General features: G+C 40.5%; 1 protein-coding gene across 11 annotated transcripts in view; it reads left to right on the top strand.

The window, feature by feature from the left end:
• ST3GAL3 (ST3 beta-galactoside alpha-2,3-sialyltransferase 3) overlaps positions 1 to 19,513 on the top strand; it is a 200,384-nt gene that overhangs the window by 108,359 nt on the left and 72,512 nt on the right. For all 11 annotated transcript variants that reach the window (XR_003398894.1, XM_026853479.1, XM_026853480.1 and 8 more), the window contains one exon: positions 15,480 to 15,574. Coding sequence is in view for 10 of the 11 variants with exons in the window: in XM_026853479.1 (XP_026709280.1) it covers positions 15,480 to 15,574 (95 nt within the window). In the remaining variant the exon portion in view is untranslated. The remainder of the gene's footprint in view (positions 1 to 15,479; positions 15,575 to 19,513) is intronic.

The following is a 19,513-nucleotide window of genomic DNA, read 5'->3' as shown; positions in this document are numbered from 1 at the left end:
GCAATAACTGCCGCTTCTTGTTCAGTGCAGTCTGTGGACGTGGTGACTTCATGTCATGTCATGACTTCACCGGCTGGAAGCCCAGACCCCTTCCTGAGCATGCCATGGGTTTTGTGCCTGTGCACTGTTTCCCAGAAAGCAGCTGGGGCTCATTGAACATGTATGGCCCTTCAGATCTTTACAGATATTTAATTTCTGGTGCTCCAGGAACTACATTGTGCAGAGAGATTTTCAGTCGTATGCAATAAATCTGAAACTTCTGAGCCATCTGCAGCTACCAAACATCTTAAGGAAAGCTGTCCTGTGTGAATACAGGAGGAGGCTGGACTCCTTATGTGGTGGGAGAGGGACTACTGCCTGCAGTTCTCCCAGATCTTAGAAGCTGCTAAGTCTTCTGCCAGGCCAAAAAGGGGTAGTTGCTTACCTAGTAGGTGAGAGCAAGGGAAAACAACTGAGAGCTTTGGGATACAGTCTTGAGGAACGTGTAAGAAGCATAAGAATTGGATTTAAAGGCTTCTACTGTACAGAAGTAGAGTGTGCTTCCAGAAGAGAGCTGTATGAAACAAAACTTGTTGAAATTTGGTAACATCAGATCCCAAAGGCAAAATAAGGGAAGACCTTGAGGGCAAAGGGAGATTGAGAGGTAGGAAGCAGTGTGATTGCTGAGGCAGCTGCATGTGTAACAAATGGGATAAAAACATATGTCCCTGTTAGTGTCCGAGGGAAAGGAAGCAAGAGAGCAGAGGGAGAGCTGATCTTCTGTGGTGGGTCTTCTGGCTGAGCTGCGCTGAACTCTCCCCTGGCTTTTACTACAGGGAAGAAAGGTAGAAGGGCAAAAACACTGATACAGTCTTTCTGCATAACTTGTTTCTACTTCTATGCATCGGAGCAGAAAAGATTGAGTTATTCGTGCATCAGGTCATATACTTGGTCAACTCCTTGCCAAAGCATGTGACGGCTGCAAAATGTCTCTACGAATTCCAGGGGAGTCTGAACAATCATTTGGAGGAGAGATCCATTGCTGAGAGGGAAAGGGGGGTTGCTGAGTAGACAAACCACATCAAGCTCAGGAAATCCACTCATCTGAAAATGTTTGAAAGCCATGTGAATGTTAGGGAGGAAATATTTTATCTCTTTGCCCTGTTCTTGCTTTACCTTGGACATCCATCTATTGCCATTTTTGGAAAAGAGATTTTGAACTCAGATCTGACCCAGCACAGTCTCACTCATGTCCTTACGTAGGATTTTCCTTACTGCTGGGCAAGCAAGCATATGAATTCTTAAAAAAAAATAATCCCAAGCTAAAAATCAAGCAACACTTTTTTTTTTCCCCCTAACACTGTTCTAATTCAGTAACTAATTACCAAGAAAGCGCACATCTCTGATCCCTGTTCCTCTGTTCCAGGGTTATTGTTGATGGCTAACACTTGCACAGCTCAGTGCCTTGAGATTGCTGCCCTCAGAGTCCAGGTTCTTTATGTGCATTTCAAGAAATGCCCATGATAGCTTTCAGTAGGTGATAATAGTAACCAAAGCAGGCAAAGTTTGTTCAGTTTTGTGCTTTGTAGCATTAAACAAACTATTGATATCAAAAGAAGTAGTAAATAACCATGGAATGAAAGTTCACACTGACTGTTAAAGATTCTCCGAAGTTGTGATGGCCATGGGCAGGTTTGGAAACAATTTGTGATACTGCTGTACATCAGCCTATTATTTCTACTAGAGCATCTCTTGTATTTTTACTCCTAATTCCTATCCTCAGCATGGGAGATACTAATCCCTACAACTAGAGATACCATTTTTCAGAGGTTAGCTGATAAAAGTTCACAGGAGTGGACCTGTATTTTTCCCTCTAAAGCTTGGTATAACCAGAGGGAATGTTGCTTTGATTCACTTCATGACTGGCCAAGATACTAAAATGAAAACCACTGCTGCAGAGCATGTATCAGGCTGTTGCAGTGGAAAAATGTGCACTGGGAATATTCAGAAGTAATTGCTAGAAGATAAGTATGGTAACAGAAGTGACCTGACTTGTTCAGAAGGCAGGTTACTATGCAGTTTCTGTTTAATTCAACAAAGTGCTGATTGTCTCTGAAAATCTTTTCTTCAGTCATTTGTAGGCTTAAGTTTAGACAGTGATGTTTACATAGCATTGACATGAGAATCTGCAGGGTTTATAATTGTGTTGCTTGTGAACTTCACTGTCAAGTACACTTACTCTGCAACTCAGGAAAAGCAAAATGTCCAATGGAGAGGAAAGGTACAGTTCAGGAGGGCTGAACATGAGCATTACAGAGGTAGAGAGTAATGTGGGATATTGTACTGTTTTCTCACTTCATGGTTGTCTGTTTGAAGTCTGTTTTAACACTTGCCCAAAGAGCACCCATAAATACTTGTGGGAAGTTCTCTTTTCAGCCAACAGTGTTGTTGTTTTGCTGGCTAATGAAAATCTGCTGCTTCTCTTGTCAAGATCAAGGGATACTCAGATAAAGTAGTTGTTCGACTTCTCTGTTTAGACAGGGAAATTCAAGAGTATGCTGAATTAGGGTTGTGAGCTTTAACTTCTTTTAAATTGCTCTAAGGTAATATGGGGAAATTATTTTTAGAAAAATAATTATTTGGGAAAAATTTGGAAGAGCAGTCAAGATGGTTTTTGGGATTTTATTATAGATTTGAATAAGAAATTATTATTTTTGAAGAACTTTAGTTGGTAGCTTGACCCATTGCTTTCTTATTATTTCTTTTTATTTCTTCTATTGTACTTCAGTAAGTTCAAAGAAGTGACTAAGTTTTTGTTGATTTATTGGAGGGTAGAAGTACTTAAGATGATAAGATATTAGAAATAGCTGGTGATTAAGATTACTCATTATTTATATTATGGTCTTTGTTTTCTTTTGCCAGTGCATTCCAAAGCTTTCGCTTTTTAGGCTGTGAGCTTTCATGACTTTTTCCAGTTTTTCTTACCAAGGTGATTGTTTTGTTAAAAGTAAGATTAAACAAGAACAAAATGACTGCAATTTGTCATTGTAACGGAGAAATTTTTTGCACTGTCACATCGAGCATGTCTACTTCCAAAATGCCTCGAGTGAAAAGTTTAATACCTTCATGGAATTAGTTTTAAAACTTTCAAGAAGTGGAATGAAAACACAAACACCTTCTCTGTGACAGATGTAAATTTTAAGTAATTGCTTGTGGAGGAGCGCTTGAATACTGTAATGGTTGTGTAGGCCATCTAAGTGGTTAGACAAACATAGGTGGGCAAACAAAAGAATGAGAAAATAAACCAAAACTGGATGATGCTAAGAAAATACAGTGAATAGACTGAATTCCAGGCTGAGGCGGAGAGTTTCTTCTTTTGTGGCTCCCTGATGGATCCATGGAGATGCTGGGTTACAAGGTCACTCTCTGTACTTTGTTCCACCCACTCACTAGGGGTAATGGAAAACTCCCGGGTGTGGCAGGATTTCTGTGTCAACTGGCAGTGCTGCACATTGAAACTACTTAATATTGGGTTGCCTGAGGGGGCACTGGGAGAATATCAATGGTAGGAGTGGACGTACTGATGCTTTCTATAAAGGCTGAACAACGCAGTTCACACAATTAAATGTTGATACTGGAACAAAAGTAGTGGATCAGCAATGTTCACTGCTCTTTGTAATATTCAGGAGCAAATACAATGCCGATGATGAATATGCCTGCAGAATTTCTTTGGTTTGAAACTTGGGATCACTTGGACTGCACTTTGTCCATGTGCTGTAGCTCCCTTTGATAACAGCCAAAAGACATGTAATTTTAACTTTCACAGTTACGGCTTGTTTTCTTTCCCACAGCTGTAGGAAAAGTGCTTTCTTTATCAAGGGTACTGAAAGAGAAGGCATATTTGTGTGATTTTTTTTTTTTATCCCTTCATCTTCACCATAACCATTTCCTTTAGTAGCTAATAATATTTAGTATTTATTTCAGTGACTTACATAAATCTCAAATGCATAAACCAGCAGCATCCTTTTTTCTACTGGCTTTTCTTGTGGGAACTTGTTCAAATGAACTATCTCATTGAAAAGCTCCATTCCCGGAATGGGGAGGACTGTTGTACCATTCTTCAGGTGGTGTAATAAGAATAATTGTGAGGTTCTCTCTGCTTTGATCAGTGAATCAGGGAGAATATCAGTTCCTCCAAAAGATTTTGGAGAGCAGGCTTTTAAGAACTTACCTTGTGCTTCCGGTATCCATCAAGCCTCAGAGCAGAGTCCTTTGAAGTTACTGCTGTGGGTGCTGTTGTTGCTGCACAGTCTTTTGCCAGATGCATGCTGAACTTTGATTTGAGGATGTAACCAAGCATGGGACCCTGGTTGGAGGAGGCCCAGAAGTGTGCTGGCTGGAAGGACAGGTCTTATTTTTTGCACGTGTTTTCAAGTAGGACAGGAGATGTCAGCATAGAATCATAGAAGATAGCAAGATATCCTATAAGGATCATCAAGTTGAACTCCCTGCTCCTTACAGCACTACCTAACATTAAACCAAACCTCAGCACACTCCCTGCCCTCCTCAGGCTCAGGTGCTTTGAGTACAGCTGACAGTTTGTACTGGGATGGGGCCAGGGGTGCCAGTTTGTACTAGGAGGGTGCCAAAGGGGTTCCAGTTTGTACTGGGCCAGGGCCTACTCTGTACTGGGAAGAGGCCAGGAGATCCAGTTTTAATGGGACATGGGCCAGTTTGTACTGGGACTGACCCCAGACTGTACTGGGAGGGGGTCAGAGGTTCACGGTTCTTTTCTTTGTCAGAGTGGTCAAGTCGCACCTCCAGTCTCTTCTTCCCTGCCTAATGTCTAACTGAAGCCAGACACTTTCTGTGTGGGATGATGAAAAAAGGATATAGCTGTCTGTGCTGTCTACTGTTTGCAGTTTTCTCCACTGCACCCGCTTGCTCCTTGAGTCAGTAAATCCTTTGGGTTTTGTCAGGTGGCCTTTTACATGGAAACTTTCTTCAGTGTCCAGTCTCTATGCCTTATCTCTGGAAGCGCTACCCAGAAAGAGGTTTTACAAGCTCAGTGTCTTACCCTTGCTTTGTTAAAACAATTGTTTATTTTTAAAACCATGGGACCAAAGGAGAGAGGTTTATATTAAACAGTGCTGATATTATCTGGAAGATTTTAATGCATGTTGCTTTACAGATGGCTTACTTTTAGGCAAAGGGCTGGAATTAATAAGGTGACAGAAAAGACAAAGAATTACATGAAACTGGGCACAGGGTCCATGTCTCCCATATCAAACTTTCTCTCTGGTTACTGGCATTGGCACCTGGGGGAAAAGGACCACTCTTTTCCACTTGGGGTACATGTTTTGGCCTTTTTTTTTTTTTTTTTTTTTTAAATCTAGATTCCCAGTCAGAGCCTGTGAGATGCAGAAATCCTTGAAGATTTTTACATCTGGTTAAAGGAAGAAAAAAGCCTCTGTCTGAACGTTAAACAGTAACAACTGGCTGCCCCCAGTTTGTCCTGCACTACAATGTGAAGTCTATTGTGCAGCAGAGTAACAGAAACACATCTGGAATTTTTCCCATTGGGATTGATATGGATCTCATTAATAGCAGCTTTGTAATCTATCTGTAACTGTTTTTCAATAAGTGATATTATTCTGATAGTAGTGATTTTTTTATATATATATATATATACATTGCACAAATATACATCAGGTGGCTGTGTACCTGGGAGGTGGCACCTAAAGGTATATTATCCTGTTTCACTTAATAGAAGAAAAAAAATCTTATTCTCTAGTCACATGAATTACACTGCTTTGACTACTAAGCAAGCTTGAAAACCCCACAACGGTTTCTTAAACAACTTCCTACAAGAAGGAGCATGCCAGAGTAAATTATTTGGGCATTAGGAATTTGTGCAGTGGAGAAAATTTCCACCCTCACTGTTTTTTTCGTTAAGATGTCCATCTTCTGCATGGTGCAAATTATGGTGTGGATTTCAACCAAAAAGTTTTGTCTGATTTCAAAATGTTCAGAGAGAACTGTGCTTGCCCAGCATCTCCTGTGCATTCAGTCCCTTCTTGTTTTCACTGCAAATTTCATTCTTGTATCTAGTTCATATCTTCCTGTTTTTTCAACAAAACTATAGACTTGATTTGATATTGTCATTGCTATGCCAGTTTTTTATGTCAAACCCAGATTGTGATGACTTTAAAAAAAAAAATCTTTTGAAAATAACTGACAAAAAATTCCAAGAAACATCACAATGGACTATCTCTCCGTGTGATCATCTTTGAGCATCAATTTATGTGGTGTACAAAGGAGCTGAACAATTTCCTACTTGCCTTTGTTTCTTTGCATTTAATTATCTGCTTGTGTTGTGTGCTGTAGACAACTATTGGTGCAATAGCTTCTGCAGACTTTTTTTCCCCTCACTTTTACTGTTCTGCTTTCATTTCCTGTTTGTGTCTGTAAGCAGGCTTGTCCTTTGCCTGCATTTTCACTGGGGAGGCTTTCTCTGGAACACCTTAAAGCTGCTGTAGGGAGTGGCACTGATGAGAATTGCAACCTACAAATATTCAGTAATAATGAGTCAGGACAGAAAATGCATGCAGTTTGAAAAGAATGTTTTCTTCTTATTTTTCCTCAGGTTTCTGAGCCTTTATTAGTTGTTGCCGTCTCATTTCCAACTGTAAGGCTAGGAAAATATTTTGTATTTGTTTGTGGTTTGTTTTTGTTTTTTTTTAACATAAAAGTTGAGATTCTCCCAGTAATGTGATATGAGGAACTGCATCCCATAGACCTTTTCAGAATATTGCATTACATGTAAGAAAATCAGAAGAGCTGACAATATCTTTGTTAGTACTGTGTTGTGTTCTTTACAGCAGATTAATAATTTCCATATCATCCTGGTAGGAATTTTTTGTCTAGGTTCTGAAATGGCATTGATCATTCAGGATGTATATGAGCTTTGATAAAATTAAAATGATTTTCTCTCAGAACAACGCATCTGTTTCAGTAACAATGCTTGAAACATTGACATTTCTTCCACCAGCATTCTCACTCCAAGAAGATTTATGCAGGAAATTTTTGCCCCAAGCACATTTTTGACCTGGATAAGAGCAATGCGCCAGAGGTGAAGGAACATCAGGCATTCGGGAAACGAATAAATGACAAAGTCTAGTCCCGTGCCTATACAGACAGCAAATCATACAACCCCTTTCATAAAGTGACCAAACTTCACCTTAAGTCATTTGTTTTTCACTTTCCTGTCTTCCTTGGCTTCCATCACAAGGCTGTTTTGGAGCTCACCCATTTTAAATATTCGTGACCTTATTTTTGTCTTCAGCTGGCTGTATCATGATCAGGTCACACTCATTTGTCTTTTGTGCCAATTTGTTCATTAGCTTCAACACCTCTTCTGTGCTGCATCCGCTGTGCTGTATGTTGACAGAGGAGTCACATCTGTCCTGCACTTGTGCTTGTCCGTGCTAATCAATATGTGCATTTTTGGTTTAGCTGATGGTGGAAGGCTCTTTTTCATCATTGTTCTGTTCCTTACATATGTACCAATTTATTTTCAGCTTTCTTTACATACATGCATAAAAATTATATGTGCTGTTTGTTCTTGATGGAGGAATTAAGTATTCCAGGCTCCTTCTGCAGTGGCATTATTACTCATTATGAAGGCCACTAAAAATTGTACTGTTCCCTTCAATGCTTTGAAATCTGAAAATTGGTCTGATACAGTAGGGATAACCTCAAGATAGATATACACATTAAATAATGTGGTAGAAGGAGGCAAGATCAGAAGCTTTTGAAACAGTGAAGTGCAATTTGATGTGCTCTACCATAAGATGGCCAGCAGATGAAGACAGTCCAACATGCCAGTGGTGGCAGGAATGAGCAGTGGGTGGGGAGGATTGCTGGCAATGGCATGGCTGTGAATTAACTTTTCTCTGCAAGTAGAATAAAGAGAGCAGTAAGATGGCTTTATAAAAGCAAAGTGCAGTCACTGCATTTTAACAGACTGGTTAATTAGTATCTGTGACAAAAGGCGATGGGTCAGTGATGGCAACTGTGACCATCATCTGCAGTCTTCTGGAATGTATGTCAGATCTTCACCAGAAAAGCCAGATACCCTGCCTTTTGGGAGTGCAGTGTTGCACAGCAGTGATTAGCCTAGATGACTGCTCTCCTATTCTTTTTCATTAGACACAGCCATCTCCTTCCTGTCCCAGCAGAATGTGAGCAGGAATATTGTGCTAAACTTTGGCCCACTGGCAAAGTTGCTGGCTGGCATCTTCCATGTGAGCTAACTCTTTCTGCTAGGAAGGATTGGACCCTTCCTCCTTCTCTCCTCATCTCATTTTTTATTTGCACAGGAGGCATTGAAAACTCAAGCAGTAATTACAGTCTGGTTTTGCTCACCTTCATCATGTTTCCAAATACCATATAATCTCATCTGTTTGGCTCAGTGCTCCCTCAGAGGCCTTGAACACCCCACATACCTTTTGGTAGGGGAAAGTAGCTGTAATTCAATCTTGTGTCTTTGACAATCATACATGAAAAACAAACGATGATGTTAAGAGACTGGTTTTTAAACTAACATCATTCTATGCTGTCTAGAAGTCAGCTTTTCACCTTTGCATAATTGTGCTTTGGTATTAGAGGGTTCGGTGAACAATGACAAATTTTGCATGTAGTCTTCTTATATGCTGCATCATGAGGCAGGTCAGGACAAAGTTTCTGCCTTGTCTGAACTTTATAGCTTTTTTTTTTTTTTTAACCCCAAAAGGAAGCCAACTTTTAAACCAAGCTTTTTGTTATTTTTGTGTGTGCAAGTATGCTTTTTGTCTGAAGTGTTTGGAGAATCGGTAGGAAAGTCTGAGGATTTTGTTAGAGGAGGCAAACGGAATTATTTTTGTCTTTTTTACAGTTTATCTCAAAACTTTCCAGTCCCTGTAATGATTATTTGTATTATATAGGTATAGGGTTCAGGACACTGTTGGACTTCATGAATGTCAGAATGTAGTCAATTAACAGGAGGGACTGAACTGATATTAAATCAGTCTTTGATTTTGTCCCTTGGTGGTGCGTAAGCCCAAGATATTAATGTCTGCAGAAAGGTTAAACTTTACATATCTTCCTGTTTATCACAAAGGTACAGGGTACAAACAGAAAGCAATCTTGGCAGGCAACAGGCTTGCAAAATCCATGTGCTGCTTATCTACAGTTGTGTTTGTACTGAAATTTGATTACCCTATATGAAGGTAAATACTTAAGAAGCACAAGGAGTCTGAAAGGTACCTTCTTGATTCCCAACTACAGCAGGCTGTAGCTTGGGTACTTGGTCACCTCCCAGCAATGTTTTAAAATGGTTTTAAAAAAGATAGATCTGTGCCAAGCTTCAGAAGATCATCTATTTAATTTTCCTTCTTAAAAGTAAGCACAGCTGTGGCTGACCCATGCTTAATAGATGTAAGCTTGTTCTTAAAAATAATGCAATAAAATCAGAAACCAATGTAGTTGGTGCAAGTTCTGTAACCCGTGTCCGGGCAATAGATTTCAATGTGTAATAATCCCAAGCATAAGAAACCTTTTAATAATGTTTCCTTTTGCTGCATTTTAGGCCCAGGGTTACTACTTCTATTTACCAGGAATATGGAGATAATACCTTTCTCTTTTGCAGCCTTGTAATATTTAATGGCTTACGTTCCCTTTCAATTTTCTGTTCTCTAGACTAAGCAAATTCATTTCTTTCTAGCTTTCCTCAGAGGTCATGTTTTCTCTAGACCTCTTTTTCACAGCTCTCCTACAGCCCTTTTTCCAGTTTGTTCATGTTTTTTTCTGTGAGGCCCAGAACTGGGCATGGTCCTTGAGCTGATGCTTTCTGATCCTGAATAAAGTTGAATACTTAACGGGTTTTACAGCTGTGATAGTTACATTTTTCAGTCATGATAGGGTGTTTATCTTTTCTGCAATAGTATGACAATGTTCTGTGTATGAACCACAGCGCAGAGTATGGAGGCTCTTTAAGATACGTTAGAGCAGCTGGTCCAGCTCTAGAGCAGTGAGAAGGCAATGGAAAAATGCCCTGCACTGATGAATTTAAACAACCTACTAGGTGATGGAGTGCAAAGAAGGCAAGAAGACTGTTGATGCTCCAGAGTGCCTCAAAGGTACAGAGCAATCATTCCCAGGGAAGGAGGCTGGGATAACTGGAATAACTGCTACATGGCCAGTGGGCAGGTAGAGGGTTTTTTGTTCAGTGGACTTTACCTGCCCATTCCTTTTCTTTGCTTATGCAATAAAGCCTGTTCAAAGACATTTCTTTGGAGTGGTTGTGACATTTACTGCCCCTTCCTGACCCTATTGCAGAGCTGCCAAGGAACAAGTGATTACACCAGCTCAGTAACGGACAAAACTCAAATGGTAGACTTATTAGGAAAGGGCAGAGAACAAAGCAAAGTAGTATCGTACCTCTGCATAATTTGGTGGCATCTGCATAGAGAATGGCCAAGTAGTTGAAGACTTTTCAGCCTGAAAGGGACAACTGTAGGTAGGAATAGAATGGGAGAAGATGGATAGGGATCAGTGGCTCACTGTCTCTTCCAAAAGAAGAACTAGGAGTGTCAAATGGCAGTGGTAGGGCGCACTGACCAACCAGTCTTCAGTGCTAAGATGTGTTTACCATATTGTCTGATTTTATTTTAGATCATTTCTGCAGTTTGCTAAAACCAACCTAATTTTCTGTCGTAATCTCTACTGTTAAAGATTTTCTTCTTGCAGCTGTCTATTTTTTTGTCTCATTTGTTTGCTGATTTAGGAAAAAAAGTATGTTGGTTGTAGGATGGGGTTAATCCTTATTAGTACGGTTTCTTAAATTTTTCAGCTGCTTCAGGAATACTTGAGCTGCTTGGATTTTTGACAGAGGATTAATGTCAATAAGAAATGTGAAATCAGGATGTCACAAACCTCCTCATTCCCTGAACTATCACACCATGCTGCTTCCCAGAGAAGGGAGGCAAGGGAGACCACATACATCTAGGTCTCACTAGGGAAAAAGGAAAAGGTTAGTTTAGATTTTTCTCTCCATACTTTTTTAAATGCTTCCATCAGAGCTAACAGAAGAGCAGGGTGGCTTAAAGGAGGATGGGGAAAAAAAAAGGAAGGAAATATCTGAGAAATAAACCCACAGTGGAGTTTAGGGGCTGCCAGTGTGCCTTTCCTTAGTGTCATGTTTTCTAGAAACATGGTGCCATCTTCTCCTCTACTCTTTCAAGGACTTGGCCTTCATTTCACTTCATTTCACTTCCTCCATCCTTGTTAAAGCCAAAGACTATAAACTGGTTTGTTTCTTTTACTTTCTCTCTGGTCTAACTTATTTTCTTCTACATATTTATATATTAATTGCCTTGAAAACAGCAGGTAGGTGTAGGGAGCAGATTTTAGTCACAATTAAATGTCTGAAATTGTTCAATAGCTACCTTTAATAGCAGTGGTACTAGTCTAAGATTTGCAACATACTTTGGGAAGTTAGTGCTGATGTTGAATACCTCAGCACACATCAAAAAGGAGTAGCTGTGAATGGATCTGTGCATCAAGGACAGAATGAAAATGCTTGGAAAACATGGCTGGGAAGCTTCTGGCAGGCTAGTTCAGCGTTCCAGGTAGAAATGTTTTGGGATCACAACTCTTCTTGCTTGTCAGGGAGAAAATAACTGGAAATGTAATTTTTTGTTGCGTAAGCCAGAATCCCCTAGGCACAAATATATATCACACTTTCTTGTATATATATATTCCTGTTTAAGAATAGTTTTCTGGCAGTACACTTCCTTTCGCTGTGTGCGGTGACAAATTGTGTTAGAGATTTTACTAATGTCTTTGCATGAGGAATGCAAACTTGAGAGCTGGGAGAGATTTGGACTGTACCTTGTAACCATATCCAGCATTTAGTCTATTTAGATGTCATTTGCTGTTTTATCAGGGTATGCCATTCAAACTAGAGATTTTAGATGCTTGGCATTTCTCTCCCAAATCAAGAAGATCATGAGTGTGTGCCACAAACACCCAAATTTCTCATCTCTTCATGGCTGTCATGTACTATGAGGTTGCATTATGTCTGTTCTGGAATTTGAGGTGGAGTAGAGAGGAACTGCTTAAAATTTAAATCTGAAAAGTCAAAACACTCCCTTTATGTACTGTTTGCCCATAGAGCACAAGCCTGTTTCAGTTCTGGAGCTGTGTTGTTGAAGCTAACCTGCCTTTAGGTAGCCGTGACAGATGACTCGAGTAAAATGTAGCATCCCATATATAAGCCGCTCAGTAGATATAAAATTTAACATAATTCAGAAACATTTACTTCTTCTGTTTGTCAAACTCCCACGCATTCCTTGGAATGTATTTTAGGTGCTCTGCAGAGAGCATTCCCATGGCCCGTTTGAGGCATATCCTGATATTTCCTGAAGGCTCCCAGAATACGCCAGACACGCTTCAGAGCCGAGACAGAACAGCCATGCTCCCGGAGAGGTCTGGCAGACAGCATTTCCTTGTCACTGCTGGACATCAGTTCTGGCCTGCTCTGATTTATTGAGGTGGCAAAGTGCTTTTCATAGATCATGAGTTTACAGCATTCGTGATTTCTTAATATTTCCAAAATGGAATTACCTTCAAGATTTATGGGAGCTAAATATCCGTTAATTTGCTCCTTTGTCCCCCATATGGATACAATATTTCCCTCCAAACTCTTAAATGAAGCAAAAGTATGAATTAAAAGTTGGTTTCCCTAGCTCTGTGTACAGTAGTGTTAAATATTACCAAATAATAGTAGGTAGTCTAAGGCTGTTGTGTTCTTTCCTAGAAAAATCCCTAAGTTTATTTCTAGCAAATAAAATAAAAGGCCAGTGGTCACTTCACCCTTCTCTTTGGGCATCACTTTGGTTCCCTGGTCGTCCGTCACATGCAGAAGGGACACCACGGAGCATCACATCATCCTGCTAGTGCTTCAGCTGATTCTGGGGACTCCCCTTGGGGCCCTGGTAGTCCCAGGAGGATCTGAGCTTCCTTTTGGTTTTACCAGGCACCTTGTAAGGGAGAATCTGCATTAGGGAGAGACGCTCCATACTTCGTGTTAAGACTGCTGTAAGCTGCCTTTTCCTGGTGTATGACTGGCAAATAGGCCAGTTAATTGCATCCTATAAATAATACCAATATAATAATGTACCTTCTTTCTCATGCAGTGCTCTTGAATAAGTGAACTAAACTGCCTAAGTTTTTTATTTACACTGCACTACTTCGTAGCATTGTTATAGGGAATCCTATTGATTCTTGAAAGGGGAATAAAACTTCCTCATATATATCTTTTCCAAGTTCTTTTTTCTGAAGATTGCACATCACAGCAGCAACCAGAGTTTCTCAGTGACCAAACAAACCAGCCCAAAGGTGCTGGTCACCCTCAGGCAATGCAGTCAGTGCAATTCTCCACTTGGGCTGCTGCTTGGGGAGAATAGGAACCATTCTGTGGGATCTGGCTTCTGCTGTTAGTTCAAGTGATAGCTGTAGAGGAGCTGCGAACGTCTGTGCCGATAGCCAGTCAAGTTATAGAAGCTCTTGCATTGTATGAGAATCCTGCAGAGATTCCTCCTGTTGATGTTGGAAGGAGGTGGAGATAACTCCTTGGAGATCCACCAGAGTAACATAATACTTACATTTCAGTGCACCAAGGTGCTTGAAAAAAACATTGAACTAATTTGCCACATATTTTAGGATATTTTTAGAGTATTATTGTATCCTGTTCTCTTTTTTTATTAGGTCTGTGGTTTTTTGTTTTTTACTTAAGATCTTCAGAAACTCTAATACATCTAACACATCTTCCCCACCTTTTTCCAGAAAAGTTATATAGATCCTTTGATACCCTCAGCTTTGGAAAAACATTCCTTTCCTTCTAGATCAGATGTGTATTCTGTGCATCCTGCTTTTATGGTTATAGATGATCTTATTAAAGATTGCATGGGTGGATGTGAAGCGGTATGCATGGGTGAGTTTGAATCTTCTTGTTTTCTTAAATATTCTTGGTCTCCCATCTTCCCAGGTATTTCTGCAACCTCCAATTTACTAGACATCTGTGACAGGACTGTACTTTGAGCAGTTTATAATTCAGAATTCATTCCATCCTTTCCTCACTCTGATGCTATAATTTTTGCCCAGTACCTGGCTGTGGTGCCCTGTAGATGAGTTTATCTTAAATCAGGTAGTTCCAGTCCAAAAGTTATCTGATTGCAGTAGCATGGAGTTGCATGCTGAACACCAAAACAGCTTGAAGGGAGGGTTAAGCTGATGTGTTACATCTATCCCCGCTACCAGTACCTAGGTTAGCCAGGCTGTATCTGTTTCAGAGACGTGTATGTTGCACTTGCAATATGCCTGTCACGGAGATGTACTCTCTGATTCTGAATGTGCAGTATGTCCCTTTCTTCATTTCTGTAGCATGGTGTGATAGATTTTGATCCAGAATATCTCTGCTACTGTTTTGATATGATTGAATGAACAGATTTCTAATAGTGTTAGCATATTTTCTAGCAGTGATCTTGATATACTCAGAAATGGTCACATATGAAAGTTAATATTTCTGTAGTTTCTTTTGCTAATTGTTTCCTTCTATCTGGCCACTGTAGTAATTGTTTCTAGAAGAGACAATTTTTTTAGTAGCTGCTGTGTTTGTCTGTTGAGGGTGTAATTAGGATAATGTGTTCCCATAATGACACAGTTAAGAAGGACTAGTTCTTTCTTTTATAAGTGATTTTGGATAGATCACAACTGTTTGGTTTGGCAAGGACCTCTCTTGAATCATTTATATGTTAATGAATGCAGAAGAAAACACCTACATCTGTACTGAATTTCCATTCTTTGTAAACTAAGTTCTACTTCATGATCTTCCGAACTGTTTTCTTTCTTGCCTGTGTCACGATAGCTGCTGTTTATGGGCACAGAAGTGAGACAGAAGCAGCCATGAGAGCAGATAACCCCAGCCTTGCTCTGCACACACATTTGCCCAGTGCATTCACACCTGCACAGAGCAGCACAATATATGTAATGAACAATATAAAGGCAACTCTGCACCCCTTCCTCACACACTCACGTAGACAGCACATAAATTGGCTGCTCTTTACAAAGCTGGAAGTAAAACTGCCTAAACTCTGGTTGCAATTTACAACTTACTCTAGCTAAATCTGTACTAAAACAATAGTGGGGAAATTCTCAATTTTTGAGAGGAAGTGATTGCCAGGCTCATGACTTGATTCATTTGGGTATCCTCATGGCACAAATTCTGACGGAATTGCTCCATTGCAGGTGCCTTTAGGTAAAAATAAAATCTTCTATGTTACTGTATTGCCTGTGAGAATGTAGAATCAGCACTTACAGATGGATTCTCTCAACCCCCCTACAAAAATTTATTCTTCCTTGTTCAGGAGTTAATTTCTCTCTCATTTTGTTTTTCTCAGGTTCTCGAAGCCGGCACCAATGTTCTTGGATAATTCCTTCAGGAAATGGGCACGTATCAGGGACTTTGTACCCCCCTTTGGAATTAAAGGACAAGGTATGAGAAAACTGTGCAACTGTTGCAAAAGAACATGGTTCTGCAGATGCTTGCCCCATATTGTTTTTCCATTTTGCAAGCTCAGATGGCTCTTTGGGCTTAGCTTTTTTCCTCTGTTCAAGGGAAATATTGTACATGTAGCTCTCAGAAAGCCAGAAGGGTTTTCACAGCTGGACCATGGACCTCAGAGGCTGGTCTTAGGGAGGATGGTTTAGTACATGGGGAAAGTTAGTGCAACAATGGCAGTTTAGACCTACCACCACATTCTGGAAGAAGCATTTTAACACTGACTGCTATGGCATCTTGTTGCATCCTCGCTGATAGCTGCAGAGAGTCCAAACTGATTTAAAGTACCATTAAGTCAGTAATTCTCTAGCGAACAGGAAAGATTCCTCTTTCTGAGGTTTGGAGCCTTGCAGTTGACCAGTGATACAAATCTTGATTTTCTTCTCATAACATTTGGTCATATAATTATTTTATAGTTATTCTACATGTCAACTTGTAAAACAAATAGGAAAAACCTATTCAGATGCTTTGGTCCTGGTTTGTAATATGCCCTGTCCTCTAGCTGGAGCATGGCAGCAGGGACTGTGTCTCAGGTACGCTGTGGGAGAGAGCAGGAATGGTGCTGGTGGTGATGAGATGGGACCCCAGTAGCCCACCCAGCAGATAATATATTTTGTGGGTGACACAACTTGTAGCTCTCCGACATGTGCTATCAAAGGCATCTCTGGGTGAGTGGTGGTGAAGCAGAAGGCTCATGCTCACCGCAGTGATTTACTTGCAGACTTCCTGAAGTCTGATGTGTTTATTAAGAAGTGTTTGTGGCATTGCATCAACTACCAAGATTATTTTTTTTTTCCATTGACAAACTCAAGATTGCAGATGGCCCCCACAGTAATTGAAATACCTGGTGGAGAAAGGACTGCAGCCACAATATGCTTGGGTCTGTCTCTCTCCCTGGAAGCAGGTGGTAGTTGTCAGAACAATCCCTGATTAAATCAAAGGCTCTAGTGACAAATTTCTTTGCATTTGCATCAGTTCCCTTCTTTGTTTTGTATATGTCCATTCCTTGTCCAGTCAGTCTTTTGCAACTCAATAGGCAACTAATTACTGTCCTCTAAATCAGCCAGCAGAGTTTGCTGCAAAGAAATAACAGTGGCAGTACAAGTGGAGGCTGCGCTGACCACAGAAGGGCTTGTCCCCTTCTAACAGGCACACAAGGTGTACAAAACTAGGGCAAGCTGCCTGACCAACATGGAGGTGGGATTTGCAGATTACACATGATGTCAGCTAGACCTAATAAAAATCATTCCATTAAACTGAATCCAAATGGAGAAATTCACCAAGAGGGGATGACGGAATGGCTCTGGCAGCCTTCTCCCTGGGTTTGTTGCCAGCTTGTATCACCACTGCAATGTTATGTAAATCTGGTGTTTTATATTGGATTTCCTCAGTTAAAAAGAGAAATGAGAAATTGCCATTATTTAAATGACTGAGCTGAAGCCATGGGACGGAAACCGTTGAATGGGTTATTTTTTTAATGCCCTCCTGGGACTGAATTTTGTGCCAAGTTTTAGTCTGGAGCAAGTTCTGTGTGTGGGAGGGTTGAATTATAAATCTCTGTAGCCCAGGATTTCTAATGGCTGTGCTGACAGGCTGTGAGTCCTAGCGATGCGAATGGCGCCCTTTCATGTTACACATCACTTGGAATTCTTGCATCAGTCTTTTCTGCTGTCCCATGAGATGCATTCTAGCTCAGCTGAGTGATTGGATGATGGGATCAGCACCTCATTAGGGCTTTCACTCAGGGCAATCTAATGATATCCAAACAACTGACCCAGGCAGGCAGCGTGGAGCTCAGTCACGTGCTGGTGTGAGATGAAGACTATCAGAGCTGGGATGTGCATGGGAAAAAAGAGTAGTTAGGGTGTCTGAGAAAGTGTAGAGATGTGCCTGTGTTGAAACAGATGGGCAGGAGTTTTCCTCTGTGCGTTAGGAAGCCCTGTGACACCATCAGCTGGGATTTCTGACGTGCATCGTGCTGGGAAAGGCAGTCAGTGTTTACAGGCACTGACTGTAGCTGGATTGGTAATGGGAAGATATTGCTGAGAACTGTGGTGAACATCACCCAGTTTTTGCAAGTCAGTGTGATCTAGTCCAAGTGCAAAATGGCTTTTTTTTTTTTGGTGTGAAATACAGCTACAGAATGAGCTCATTTTCGGTAATGCTGCATGTTCCAAGAAACTTCTAGAAACTAATCTGTTGTATCTTGAAAGTACTAAAGTTATGAAATCAAGAGATTCTTAGAAGCTTGGAGGCTAATTTACCATTTCTGCCTTCTCTTGTTAAAGTTTCTCGCTACAGACTTTTAGCTTAAGTTTTTCTATGCTTTGTCTCTGAAAAAAACTAAAAGAAGTCCATTTTCATCCATCACTTGGTGTATACTGGTCCAAGAAAGAAGAATTCCAAGATTGCAAGAGCGAATCTCACAATCTTCAGGGGAAAGAAGCTTTTGAGGAGCTTTGTCTACTAAACTGCATTAATATGAAGTAACATGTCTGTATAAATTACATGTAAAAGAGCAGAAATGGCTCAGAAATTCTCAGGGCAGGACTACCGCTTTTAAAGGCAATTGTATCAAGGAGAAGGCAGTATGCTCATCATTTTGACAAGAGTTCATGAGGGATCTTAATTTTCCTCAAAAAGAGTCTGGTTGTTAAGACAGTTCTTCGATCTCCAGGTGCTAAATAGTACTCAGTATAACATAGAAAGCTTAACAGTATTTCTTCATGAAAGAGTACTTGCTTCTTTTCTCGATTGGTCATTTTTCTGATTTGGCCATTAGCCCATGCAAGGGAGTTTTGTGACTCTTCTCCAAGAGCATTTGTATGTAGAAACCCTCAAAGTGAATATTGTTCTGAACGTGAAAGTTTTTAGACTTACCCAAAAATTATGCTGGTTCTGAAATGGACTGTTGAAAAAGGAATAATGAACATCTCTTGTCAGGTTGGAAACTGCTGTTATTGTTAGTCAACCACCTTTGTCCTGACTTATATGCTAAATGAAAGAAGCACAGGAATAAGCAGGTGGTGATCCTACCACATTATGAACAGGACTTTCTGAGGTGAGGCACACAATAGGAAGTCATGTGCAAACTCTTTTTGAACAGCTGTCTCTGAGTGTCCTCTACAAGGTATTAGAAACAGGTGAAGAGGATTTTATGAGGAGCAGTTGTACATTTTTCTTAAACTGTCTTAAATAGGCAGAGGGTTTTAGTATGGTTTGCTTGTTGACTCTGCCTCTGTTCACCAAAGATCTCTACCAAGGCTTGCTTCTAATTACTTGGTCTCCAGTGACTTGAGACAAAAGCAGAGCTGAGAACTGTCAGGAGTGTTGGAGCTGATACAGCAGATTGACGGTGTCGTTGCATTCATTGCAGATGTCTGTAGCCCTTTGTGAGAATTCTTGCTTTCTCTGTCTGTAGAGAATAGGGAAAGTAATAGATAAATTTCTGAAGAGCCATGAGTATATTAGGTTTTGACACCACAAAGGGTGACTACAAGTATTTGGTTTGGCCTTCTGTGTAATAGTGGCTCTAGGTTTCACCCAGTGACTTTCTGCAGCTGGCCATGAATGTATGAGGTTATCTTTCAGAATCTGAACCAAGATTTTTCTAAATGATGAAGAATGACCATGTTGTCAACAGGCCGGTGTCGTATTTGATTGCACTTTTAAAAAATGAGACTGTTATTGCCAGGTTGAGCTTGTCTCCCACTGCATGACTTGACAGAATCCAGAAACGGCGTGTGCGACTCTGAGCCCTTAGAAATGATGACTCCATCTCTATTCATAAATAAAATGGCTGTCCTCTGGTCCTGAAGGTAGTTGAGCTCTTGGTTCAAACAGGTCTCTCATTCTTTGAGGGCCATTTCCAGT

This window comes from Athene cunicularia (genome assembly GCF_003259725.1).
Source record: "Athene cunicularia isolate RWA chromosome 8 unlocalized genomic scaffold, athCun1 chr8_part1, whole genome shotgun sequence".
NCBI lineage: Eukaryota > Metazoa > Chordata > Aves > Strigiformes > Strigidae > Athene > Athene cunicularia.
The sequence above is the reverse complement of the archived record's forward strand: the minus strand, read 5'-3'. Positions and strand labels throughout refer to the sequence as shown.